The sequence below is a fragment of the Passer domesticus genome, chromosome 1 (assembly GCF_036417665.1).
Source record: "Passer domesticus isolate bPasDom1 chromosome 1, bPasDom1.hap1, whole genome shotgun sequence".
NCBI lineage: Eukaryota > Metazoa > Chordata > Aves > Passeriformes > Passeridae > Passer > Passer domesticus.
The window spans coordinates 89,798,254-89,810,862 of record NC_087474.1 but is presented as its reverse complement, the minus strand read 5'-3'; the positions used below and the strand labels follow the sequence as shown (position 1 = coordinate 89,810,862).

The 12,609-nt window shown below is 42.3% G+C and overlaps 2 protein-coding genes and 1 non-coding gene across 6 annotated transcripts in view; 2 read left to right on the top strand and 1 right to left on the bottom strand.

The window, feature by feature from the left end:
* Window positions 1-6,670, bottom strand: part of SEMA5A (semaphorin 5A) — a 315,396-nt gene extending 308,726 nt beyond the window's left edge. For 2 of the 4 annotated variants that reach the window (XM_064428870.1, XM_064428877.1), the window contains exon 1: window positions 6,445-6,670. The gene's annotated coding sequence lies outside the window, so the exon portion shown is untranslated. Of the gene's footprint in view, window positions 1-5,905; window positions 6,189-6,444 lie in introns of those variants that run through there. The other 2 variants (XM_064428886.1, XM_064428892.1) reach the window with 1 other exon arrangement.
* Window positions 6,671-6,710: 40 nt separating this feature from the next.
* On the top strand, window positions 6,711-11,365 carry LOC135305354 (sterile alpha motif domain-containing protein 1-like). The gene is made up of 2 exons (XM_064428904.1): window positions 6,711-7,534; window positions 11,104-11,365. Exons 1-2 carry the CDS (start codon window positions 7,054-7,056, stop codon window positions 11,118-11,120), a joined length of 498 nt encoding a protein of 165 aa, XP_064284974.1. The 5' UTR covers window positions 6,711-7,053; the 3' UTR covers window positions 11,121-11,365.
* On the top strand, window positions 10,945-11,013 carry LOC135290416 (small nucleolar RNA SNORD123). Its single transcript, XR_010353188.1, has one exon. It is a non-coding gene; the product is annotated as a small nucleolar RNA SNORD123 (small nucleolar RNA).
* Window positions 11,366-12,609: the final 1,244 nt, after the last annotated feature.

Below are 12,609 nucleotides of genomic sequence, written 5' to 3'. Positions count from 1 at the left end.
TCTAGAACTGTATGCATGAACTCATGCTCCTGGCATGCAAATGTAGAAGGGTTTTGTGGCTTTCTACTATCAATTCCAACAGCATGTATCAGAACCCATTACCATTTTTCAGCAGAATAAGGTCTGGCAGATAAGCTCTGGAAGACTGAACTTCAGTATTTAACAGGTTATTACCCTGCATTTCCCCACTTCTGACACACTCAAGGGCAGTGCAATGAGGCATTCAGGTACCTCACTCCTCAGGAGGCAAGTTTAGACTGCAGGTGAAGACAGTCATACAGCTGTGCCTCAGTCCATTTGCAGCCTCCACAAGAGAGCTTGCTGCCTGTTATAAAGTCGGCATTAAAAAAAGCTGTCTGGATACACTCTAAAACACTGAGGCAAAATCCTCCACATTTCATTGTTATTTGAGGGACCAATCATAATTTTATTCTGCACAAACAATCCTCTTCTCCTTCCTCACCTGACAATAGCGACTGCACACCTGCAGTTACACTGAGACCAGAGCCTGTGGGGCCTTACTGGGATTGGTGGCCATGGGTACTTCAAAGGCAAAGTTCTAAGAGGATCAGTTCCCTAATACTGTTTACACTCTGGTTCCACATGAATAGCTACGCTGGCACAACTAAAAGGACCCAGCAGGCAATGGTCTGACACAGTCCGAGAACTTTCAAGGAGGAAAACAAACTACAACAGCACTCTGATGGTACAGCATCCTCCATCTATATCTGCCTGCCTTTGGGAATCACAGCACACCATGGTGCTCAGGTCACAAAGAAAAGTTGTTAACAATGGACAGGAATTAAGGGGGTTCTCTGCTTGGTTGGGTTCTTCTGAAGTATTTTATCAAGTGAGAGCCAGGACAGAGTCAGACAATGAGCACAACAGAGAATAATAGTACCAACATCAACAACAACAGTACCAACATCATCTTTAGCAACTTCCACATCAGAGCTACTGATGAGGATCATCGCAGTCATCAGGCTCTTGGCTACCCCAGGCTGACAGACCTTGAAGAGCACTATCAGAAAACTGTCCAAAGCTGAAATCCCATCTTTTGGCTAAGATAGGAGTCCCGTTTTGCAGCACTGGGTAATGTAACACCTGACACTAGTAAAAATTTTGTGTACATACTGTCTCCTAGATATTTCAGTATCATTGCTTAAGTTTAAAAAGCAACAAGGAAAAGCGTGCCCTGGAGCATGAGAAGAGCTAAAATTTGGACTACACACACAGTTCATATGACAAAAGCTAAGAAAACAATGATATATCACTATTGAAAGTTCAGAATTGAAGAAAGAAATTGAGACCATCAAGAGAAGAGACTATCAGTAACTGAACTCATGTTAAGTAACATAACAGCACAATGACTGTGGATAATTTCTTTCCAGCCTTCAGCTTTGACTATGACTCAGTAAAGAAACCCAAAAACTCTGCCAGACATTTAGAAAGACAAAGCAATACACATAACCTAAACTCCTATAATTGGCAAGGCCAGGAGTTTTTCCTGAAGTGCTTGGCGATTTCACTATCAGACAAGGTCAACAGAAATTGTTTCATCTTATACATTTTCTCCCACAAGAAGGTCATTTCAGCCATGCTCCCAGGGAGCCCTCCAAAACATTTGCCAATGCAAATGTTTGTGGGTTTCCAGTGAAAGAAGGTCACTAAAATGACATGGTAAAAAAACATGTACAAACAGTGAAAGGAAAAGGCAACAGGAATTTCTGAAGAGACTGTATGCTGAAGAAAACACAGTGAGGAACAACTGCCTAATAACTTTTAAAACTACAAACAAATACTTCTTCTCATGCCTTTGTCTGTAGAGTACACCAGTAACAGAAATTACTGATTCAGCAGTAAGATTACTGTGGGTTAGAAGAACAGGACCCCAAATTATTAAAATATTCTCTCCCTAACTACAGACAGAAGCCTTATAGTTAACTTTATATTTTGCATTCTTGATTCCCAGTTAAACCTAAGTCTAACAAGAAAGCACATTTCAATAGCATTCTGGGCTTCCAACTAGACTAGCAATTCTCAGAAGGACAATAGCACAAAAGACAGCAGCTCAATTTTGTAATTTGGAGAGAGGTGGGGAAAAGAAGTGGGAAAATCAGTACAATTCACAGTACAGCCAATTTCTTCAGCACACCCAATTCACATTATAAGCCAATCCTGCAGCCATCACATGTGCTCTAATTCTTCATCCCGTGCATTTAGTAATGCCTAAGAATGTACCCCAGTATTCCAGAGAGAGAGGAAAGTAAAAGGCTACATTTCAGTATTTTCAAAATTATAATTTCTCTGAGTTTCTCCTAAACTAAACAAATACTGCAAAACGGATGCATGTTGTTATTCATCTAGCAAGGGATTAAAAATCAGAATATTATATGCCAAAAATTCAGAGCTGCTCAATCAACATTCCCTAAATAAAACTAATCTCTACTACTGAGATTGATAACCATGAAAAGATTGACCAGTTCTGTCAGATATTAAGATCCAACAATTCTAAGGTATACTGGAGCTCAAAGATTTATCCTGATTTTAAAAAGGAAAATTTGAAAAGGATTAAAAAGCCATATTATATGGCTATCATGCAAGAAATTTCATAACAGATAAGCTAATTGAAGGTAAGTCTGGAAATGATAGCACAGCTAACATACTACACAGAATTTAAATTTTCTGAATAAGTCATTCAAACCGTTGGCAAAGAAATTATAACATATGAAAAGATAAGTTTCAACAGTTGAGTTAAACTCAAGAGTTTCATTGCAAAGGCCTCAGTACAGACTAAGTATCAATCCCAGTCTTCTGCTACTATCATTGACAAACATCAGCTTTTCTGAGTTGCCTGACTTTTTAATATAAACTGGGACACCACGAAATTTCTTCCAAAACCAATCTCCCTAAACAGAGATTAATTTTATTAATATAATTATGTATGGAGACAGAGTTGATACTACACAGCAGACAACTGGATTGCATCAAAATATCCGTGGGAAAACACAAATTTGAGAATAAATGCATGAACAAATCCACTAAATGACAAAAGATTTGAGTGCTTCATACTTTGGAATATACATTCCAGCAAAAAATCAGGAGGACACTAATTAGACTGCAGGTTGGAGATCATTAACTTGGTTTACATTTGCTACCTTCCTGACAAATGTTAAGCAAATATGCTATAGTTAGATGTAAACTTTCCTAAATAAATCACAGGACATATTTATAAATAAAACTAAAATAAAATACCTAGCCTTTTTTTTTTTTTTGAAAGCAATTTGCCGTTTTAGTAACGACAGATTTAACAAGCAAACCATAGCTGAAGTGCACAGCTTGGGCCGTGGCATTCCCCAGGTGTCTGTGGGAACTGCAGATAGCAGAGTGCCACCTGCCTTTCACGGGTCACAGCTGCAATGCTGCAGCCTGCAAATTAAATCCAGCCTACCGCCAATAGTTGCCAAACATACCTCAAAAGGGTCAGTTTGAAAAATGTTTATAGCGTTTGACAAATCAGAAAAAAAAAAAAATCAAAAAACCCCAAAAACTCGTTGTTTGGAAGAAGCTACAGCTTTGCAAAACACGTTAGGAGTGAATGAATATACAGGCTGTAACTCAACACTGTTTCCAAATCGGAATGTATACACATGCCAGAGAGGATAAAAGGATGATAATAAAGAGAAACAGACTGATTAACAATAATTTGGAGAACTCTGCATCAACAAGAATGCCCATCAAACATTTCCATAAATGATGTTACAGAAAAGGAAAGCTCCTCAGTGCTACAATTATGGCCATAGCAATAGCAATTCATCTCAGGAGCAGTAGTAACTTCAGAACATACATTACCAAACATCAAGAGCATATCAAAAATTTTATAAACCAGACGTTAAATCTAAAGCTAAATCGTATTTCACTGCTATTCAGAAGTCCATCATCACAACATACTAACCAATTACTAGATACTGCTTTGCATGAAGTAGCACAGTATCAGATTTCACACACCCTCCTCCCCACTATCAACAGATAGTACGGGTAGTACACACCTACTATCAACTGATAGCAGTATCAGCCATCCACTTACGTGTCCCACAGCACAGAAATCAGACCCAGCCAACACTGCTGATAAAGCTGTTGCAGACCAGAGGGCAGAAATGGGTCTCTCTGCTCCTGCTCACCCCAGGAGCTCAGCTGCTCCCTTGGCTGAATTCCTGCATGCAACCTCTAACACAAGAGCCAAAATTTGCAGGAGAATGATGTTGTATTTCTGCAGTTCATAGATTGCAGTGTACAGCTACTCCCTGAAAAGTACTGAACTTCATTCATTGAAAATCCTGTATTTGTACAAGACTATATCAACAGAAGTCAGAATGCACGTGGTTTCACTAAGTAGCTGGGGGAAAAGAAAGTGAAAAACAAACGACCACACAACTCTTTCTTCTGAAACCAGCAGCAATACAGTAACCACCCTCTGCATCTCTGCCCAGCAGGAAGTGAGTACAACAAACTTGCTACAACCATGTTTATGGATCATTACAAAGTGCACAGGCACTCCTACTACCTGTAAGTATTTTATGAAAACAGCACTAGTTAAATATTAAAAGAAATTAGACACTTCAGATATTAATGCCTTCAGCTTTGTCAACCAAAACAAATCTGTAACAACATCCCAAGGAATAAGCAGTACAACTCAGAAGCCAGTGTTTACACTACTTTGTTCAAAACCTCTTGAACACAGAAGCAAACTGCCACACTCCAGAGCAAAACCTTAGCTCTCAGCAGGACTACTCACAGCTGTTCAGCATTAAAATGAGAAAATGACATGAATTCATTAGTAAATGTAATAAAGTTATATTATTGGTACCTGCTGGAGAGGAAGGTGGGAACACAGCACAAAATCCAGAAATTTACCAATATTTTTCAATCTACTAAGCAAAGTAGCCAAGACCATACCTCAGCCTTTCAAGGCAGCAATACACTTTTGATTGACTATGTGTTATATATATGACATCAGCAAGTTCAACAACTCTAAGTCAAACTTTACTGAACTGAGTCAGCCTTATATAACAACCAGGAGATGCTCAAACTCCTAGAAATAAGATTTGAGTGCAGTTTCCACTATGAAAAAAAATCTGCTCTACATCACATCAGGCTTTTACACCAAAATTGAAACCAAGAGTGTTTAGTCAGCTTTCAGAAAGTAAGATGCACTTCCTTCAGATGCACTACCTTAGGTCTCCCAGAACACACTATCACTACAACTTTAACACCACGTTTTAGTTTCAGGATGTTTGTCACAGCTATAATCTTGAAAATTCTAGCCATCTTCACAAAGCTGCATGTTCCTGTATGCACAGACCTTTCCTGCCAATAGTCCGGTCTGCTGAAGGAACAGATGCACTGACAGCTCCCCCCACTCCAGCTGCCCCCCAGGAATAATCCCGGGAAGATTATCGTTGTGTCAATCTACAATGCAGACTCAGCATCTGGAATGATACAACAAACGCTAATAGTTGCCATTTATCTGGTAAGCAATCCTCACAGAACGATATAGGTATACAATTGGCTGAGGTGTTTCCATCTGCATCGTTGCGGAATGGTAAACTCTTAACTCCCCAATTCAGAAAGTGCCAAAATACAGTCACCCCACAGACCGAAGACGGTGCAGTTAAACAAAACAGCGAGAATAAAAGCACATCGGGGTTTCAAATCCTACTACGCGAACATCCCACTGAAGACCCACGTTTCTCAGACAACTGACGGTGCCTTTCACGCCACTTCTTCTCTCACCAGAAGATGAGCCTGAGCAAACTTCACTTGCTGAAGTGTGACAAAACCCTCCGAAACGTTCCGGAGCCAGCGGCTGCCTCTCCGCAGCCGGGGCTCAGCGACAGCAACGCACCTCACTCTCCTGGGCGAGAACGCGCTCCCGCGGGCGCGACCCCGAGGGCAAGAGCGGCGCGGGGGTCCCGCTGCGCGGAGCCCCCACGGTCCGGGCTCCGGCCACTCTGGAGATGCGCCTCCCTGTCCGTCTGTTTCTTCTGGTCCCGAGCGAACAGCTCCGTCTACGGGGAGAACGACCGCCCGTTCTGAAAGGCTCGGTGGACTTTCGGGGGTGGGGCCGGGCAATGCCCGAGACGGGCTCCGAGCGCCGGCAGCGCTCCCCGGCACCGGAGCCCAGCGGCGGCGGCGGCGGCGCTCCGCCTCGCTGCCGGCTCCCCCTGCCGGCACCCCCTGCCGGCACCCTGCGCCGCTCCGCCCGGACCCCAGCCCGCCCGGCCTCCGCGCCCCCCGGGGCGCCCGGCGGACACCGGGGCGCAGCCGGTGGAGGACCGGGGAGGCGGCCCGGTTCACGGACAGGGCGGCCGGGAAGGCGCAATGCCCGCGGCGCTCCCAAAGCGCCGCTGCGGCGAGGAGGGGAGAGGGGCCGGCAGGGGTTACCTGGAGGCGCCGTGGGCTGCTCGCCGCGGGCTGATGCCCGCTCCCCGCTCACGCCGCCATGGCCGCAGCCCCGCCGAGCCGCCCCGCTCCCCCGCTCGCACCAAGTTTGCGGCGCGGCAGCTGCGCGCCTCGCCCGGCGGCCGGACCCAGCGCCCCGCCGCGGGGGCGGAGCAGCCACGGCCGCCCGGCCCCGGCGATGCGGTGCGCGGCCCGGCCCGGCCCGGCCCGGCTCGGCTCGTCCCGCAGCCGGCGCTGCCCCGGGCTGGGGCGATCTCGCATTACTCCATGCCCTCCCCCGCGCTCCCCCCTCCGGGCCAGCTGAGAAGTTGCAACTGGTTGAGATATTTGTCCTTGGGGTTTGGGGTTTTTATTTTTATTTCCTTTTATTCCTTAATCACCGCAGCTCACAAAAACATGACCTGAGGCTGTTCTTTTTCCATCAGATCTGAGCAGGGCGTCTCAGCGCCAGTACAACTAAGCACAACAAATCCTGGCGAGCTGCAGCCAGCGACAGCAAGAGGGAGGGGAGGTGGTGGTACACGGGCAGCGCCGCCGGTGCCAGGTCCGCAGGGGCTCCCGGCCGCTGCCCGGGGCTCCTGGGCTGGGGCAATGTACCAAAACCGGGGAGCAGCAGATAGGGGAGGCGAAGGAGGGCTGGGCGCCAGCGGCTGCCCCGGGACGGAAGGGACACGGGAGCGCCCCGGGAGCTCCCAAGCTGCGCGTCCCCCGGCTCTCCGCACCCCTCTCACGCCATGCCACAGCCGGCCAGCCAGCCCCAATGTCCCGGCCCCGGACCTCCGGGGTCCGGCGAGGAACAGCGTAGGCGACAGCAGCCCCGCACCAGCGGCTCCGGCCCCTCTGCAAAGGGGGAGCGGGCTACTGACATTTCTGCCGCCACGTAAGAGCCTCCGGCGAGTCCCTCTCCGCCCCCTCCAGTCCCCTCCTTCCCCTCATGGCACAGTCGACGTGTCAGCCCCAAAAGTTCATTTCCAGGCCCTGGGAGAGTCCCCTATAAAGGTCCCGGGGCGTGCGTGGGACAGTGAGACGTGGCAGCGCGGGGCTGCAGCGGGGCGCGCAGGCATCTCCCCAGGTACGTGCGTTCGCATTTCGCGCTCACCGGGCTTTCGGCGCATGCCTTCGTGTTTTGTCAGCTCACCTGTATTAAACTAGGAGGTTATTTCTGTTCATGTGTGCATTGTAATTAATTCCATCAGAATTGCTTTTTTTTTTTTTTTCCTTTTATGACAGCATTTGCGCGTTTCTACTACAAACTGCAATAGAAACTGACTTTTGTTGTTCGCAGCAAGACCAAGCAATTTAGAAGACTAAAAGCAGTAAGAGTTTATTAAAACAAACAAAACCATGGAATTCATCCATGCTAGAGTAATCTTATAAAAATTAGCTAATTAAAACAGCTAGCATCAAAACTTATCAGCAAGCCAAATGTTCCAAATCCAAATTGCCTTAAACTTCGAGCTCAATTTTACTTTGGCTAGAATATAAAAGAAACTTTTTCAAGTAGAAACATTAACAGAAGTTTGAAATTATCATTAAAATGAAGTCCTGGAACTTGGAACATTCTTTCTGATTATTTTTTGATATTAAAAAAACCCAACCCAAATACTAAAGGCCAAACTTTTTTTTTTTTTTTCATAAAGTCATGTAACCCTGACACTCAAGGATGTTTCCTTATTTATAACAATAGTGTTTAAGAAGCCACTATTGTAATTACTATAAGGCCTAGGGTCAGTTTCTCATGTGATTTCCTTCTGATCCAGAAAATACTTGTGCAGAAAATACAAAAATTCATTTTCCATCTAAAAATTGCCATCAAAGTAAGTGCAATATAAGATGATTCACATGCCTACACTGTTAACTTCTTTGAAGTGTTATTAAGACATCTTCAGATCAAGTCCTACACTTCTTATGTACCTCCACCTATTACAATACATTTAGACTTTCTTTTTAAAGAGGAGATATATTTGTTTTTCCAACTGCTGTGTAAAAAAAATAAAATATCCCTACTTTATCTGTGAAAAGTAAGCACCATGTATCCAAAACCAACTGCCAGCAAAAAAAAATATCAAAATTCTAGCCCCCTGAGTGATGTATATTTAAGTCTCTAAAAATTCCTCTGCAGTTTGGCTATGAAACAATAGGCATATAAGTTAAAAAAAAAATCCCAAAACTCACCACATTTATATCTTTATCTCATACTGTGTTAATAACATACAGCACATTCTAAGAAAAATTCCACTGGAATCATATTGACTCTATATAACCCACAGAGCATTTAAGTAATGCGCTTTATAGTTCTGTACCAGTTTCATGGAAGAATAGTCATGATGTCAATGCTTAATTTTATTTAATTTTATTTTAAAAGCTCAAGGGCAAAGATGTCTGCAACTGCCTGTGAGATTAATCATGTTTGAAATTAAGGCTAAAAACTGTAACATTTTTAATATTACATGTAACTCTGTGCTATGTCTAAGTTACAGAGTTAAACCAGATGAGTTGAGTGAGTGAGCCCAGCAATTTTAGGTGATGCAATCCCCAGATGTACCCTTGCAAGTAGGCGCTGAGGGTTTTTTGTTTCTTCACAAGTTGCACAGTGGTGTCTCAATCCTAGGCTAAGCCTCATTGTGTTACTATATCCAAAATAAGTAAGGATATTCTAATATAATCCATTAATATTATGCTAAGGGCGAGGGAGAAAGCAGCAGGAGAAGTTCTGCTATCTGATTTAAGGAAGGGAAAAAAAGAAGACCAAGTCCACCACATCCAGCTTTTCTTCCAGTATGGAGCTCGTCTTTGTCTTCTGCCTAGTATTTTCCTGATGTTATATATCTCCCTGTTAGTCATTTTTAATCTCTCCTTCCAACAAAACAGACCCAGCCTATTAAGGGATGGCAGCATGTGGAAGCAGTAAAGGTACTGCAGTTGGAAGAGGAAAGGCTTCACAGCACCTTCAGGCTTTTGGCCAGTTTGGTGGGAAGCCAGATTTCAGCTCATTCCTGTGGTGGCAGGATATAAGGAGTGTTAGAAAGCAGGGAAGGGGGTGGATTTCCATCTGTTTAGGTGGGAAAGTCACAGTGTAAGGGAAGGCCTGTCTTCACAGTACCCATCAAAAGCACCTTGGATAATAAGCATCTCTTTCACCATTTAGAAAAACAGTCAGATACAGTAAACTGAAAGCTTAAGTCAGGTTAAAAAGAAAAAAAAATAGAAAAAGAAGGTGTTAGCTTCAGTAAACCTTGAATTATACTTCCATCATAGGGAAAGGACTTTGCTTGCTTCATGATCACAGAGTTCAAAGTCTTTATTACCACTGCATGTTACTTTTTCCAGACCATTGAAAACATTAGTCATTTTTGTTTAATTCGTGAAAAACAGGCAGAGGAGAACTTTGAAGTCTCACAGTTAATTGCCTACTTTTGTTTTCTAACCACATCATTTATTACCAAGGAGAAACCCTACTGGTGACCAGAGGGTTTCCAGAGCAGACCACGCAGAAGAATGGTGCATACAAACAAGCACCCTTTCCTGAATCAATGCTTAAGAACAGAGAGTTTGTGCAGTCTGGTGTCTTGAATTTACCTGACTTACACAACATTGTTGAAATACCCAATCATCAGCTCTACATTACCCTTTCTTTCTTCTTTCCCACTGAGATTCAGGAAAGTGTTTGCCCTGCTGCATTTGAGTTGAGCGAGCTCTTAGCATTCCTGCCTGCGTTGAGCAACACCTTGCAAGGCTGGATCATCACAAATCTGCCATATTTAAATACCAGGGACTTGTGATGTAGTTATGTGTAAAAATAGGAATGACATCTTCATCCCAGGAAAGCAGATGACCCAGAGGATTTAAGTTTGCCATCCTCATCCTCGGATTGGTCTGGCAGAGAAGTACACTGTTGAAAAGCAGGCCAGGAAAGGCTGTAGCTGTGTACGCCCAGCAGGAGACACAGGGCAAGGTCAGACTGAGCATCATTTTAATTGTCTTAGCAAAATACACCATTGCAATTCTTCATTTAAATAATGGGGAAGTACATGTCCATAGTTACAAACTTTGTTGTTTTCCATTAAGTTACTGTCTCACGTTATGTTCTGTATTTAAAGGTTAAGCTGACTGGTCTCCATAATATCTATGAATTAGGAAAAGCTAGGTGAGAGTCTAAAACTTGGCTTTTGAGAACTATACATTCTTCTGATGAGTTTAGGTTTACCATTTATGATCAAAAGAGAAAGTTATATTTCTCATGGGATTTCTATTATTAAGACTCTTTATAAACAAAATGATTTGTTTTTATGAATGCCTAAGATATTTTCAACACAGGTATATAAATAAGTGTGCACTTATATTTATAAATCTATGATCTGACTTTTAGTAATTGCTGCTTTCTTTCCATTAAAGTCTGACAGATAAGGCAGTTAAAGAAGTTAATATGAATTCTAAATAAGGACCATCTAACTTCAAGTCCCTAAAAGTAGTTAAATATTTGGTGAAAATGATGAATTCTTGGGTACTGATTCATGTGATCTGAAAATGCCATCCATTTCCTGATTCACCTTCATATCTCCTCCAGGAAAAAAAAAAAAAAATTTACAATGAATACCGTCAGTCAAACAATTTTTATGTGTCTGTTTTTCTATCTTTCAGCCAATTCCCTGAACTGATACTTTCAAAATGAAGAGGAAGATAAGAGTGGGAATCAAGAATGCCTTGGAGAAATCCAGTCATAAAGTTTGAGGAGTAGAAATAATAGGAAATATTAATAACTCTGGTCTCTTACATAGGTCAGAATTTAGAATGAAATGATGTAAAGTTACAAACCTGAGACATAAGGGCTATAAAATTTGAATCAAGATTCACAGATTTTTAAATTAATACATAATAAAAATATTTGCTTTTCCCCCCTCTACTTTGGATGGTAATATATTCTGCTGCCTTATACAACTTTCTTATATAGACTAATTTAAGTTTTTATTTTTTTTTATATTAGCCCCAAGACACCTCTTCGAACTATGCCAGGATATATATTAGCAATCCATTAGTTTCTCCTCTCTGTCTGCTTGTCCCTAATCATTAATATTGAATTACTACATCACCCAGCAGTACAAGTAGAATTTGGATAGAGCACAAACACACACACATATATATAAATATATAAATGTGTGTGTGTATATATATATATATATATATATATATATGAGATTTTTTTCACTGCCAAGTCTAAAACACAGGACATAGAGCTCATCTAGACTTCAGTTTTGTGCTGGCCTTTTTGGGGATGAGTGGATAGAGAGGATACTTGGCGTAACTCCTGTTGTAGAATTAGAGCCTCACAATTTCTAAAAGGAATTTTAACCAGCTGTGAAGTCCTCATAACTCAGACAACATTTCTGTGGCACTGATCTAGCACCAGCAGCCCTATAACAAGCTTTTATCAAGTGGTGGTGGAATTGTCTGTGCTATTTAATTTAATAGTAAATTCTCGAAGTAGGCCAACATGTAAGTCACATTTAAAAAGTGATTTATCTAAATTAGTGCAAACCCCTGTATGAATCTTATTGTTTTGCTTTAAGGATATCTTAAATATACTAAAAAATGCACATAAATTAAATAGACATTAACAAAAAAAAAAAAACTAATCAGTAATGGGTTTTCTTATAAAGAGTGTTACTGTCTTTAATGAGAGTTTGTCTACCCCTTTAGTTAGGCACAGACAGCATATTTATGTGACCAAGATTTCACTTTCTCTCTGCCTTTTCACTCTGTAAGACTGACAGTGAACACAGTAAGGTAGATGTACTTGTCAAGGGGGGTTTTGTAAGAGGGAAGAGAGTCAGCATCTTAACAAGCTGTGTGACGTATTGTAAGCATTTTTCCAGCCATGCACTTCCTGTCGGATCATTTGATAGCAGCAATAAAAGCTACAAGTCCAGTTCAAGTGATATTTTCCTCAGTTTCTCCTACATTGTATTCAGTTGCCTGTTAGGAAAGAACTAGATGATGTTGTTTAAATCCAGTCTTTATAATCTGGAATTGTTACAGAGCAAAATGCTTAACAACTTGAATGTGGCTAAAGAAGCAGTGGCAGGCAAAGACAAAAGAGAAAATAAAGTAAAAATTAGTGAGTGTTTGCTACTGAGAAATAGAAACAAG

Excerpts from the sequence above, each read along its gene's own strand:
- LOC135305354 (XM_064428904.1), top strand. The coding sequence starts at position 7,054 with ATGTACCAAAACCGGGGAGCAGCAGATAGGGGAGGCGAAGGAGGGCTG.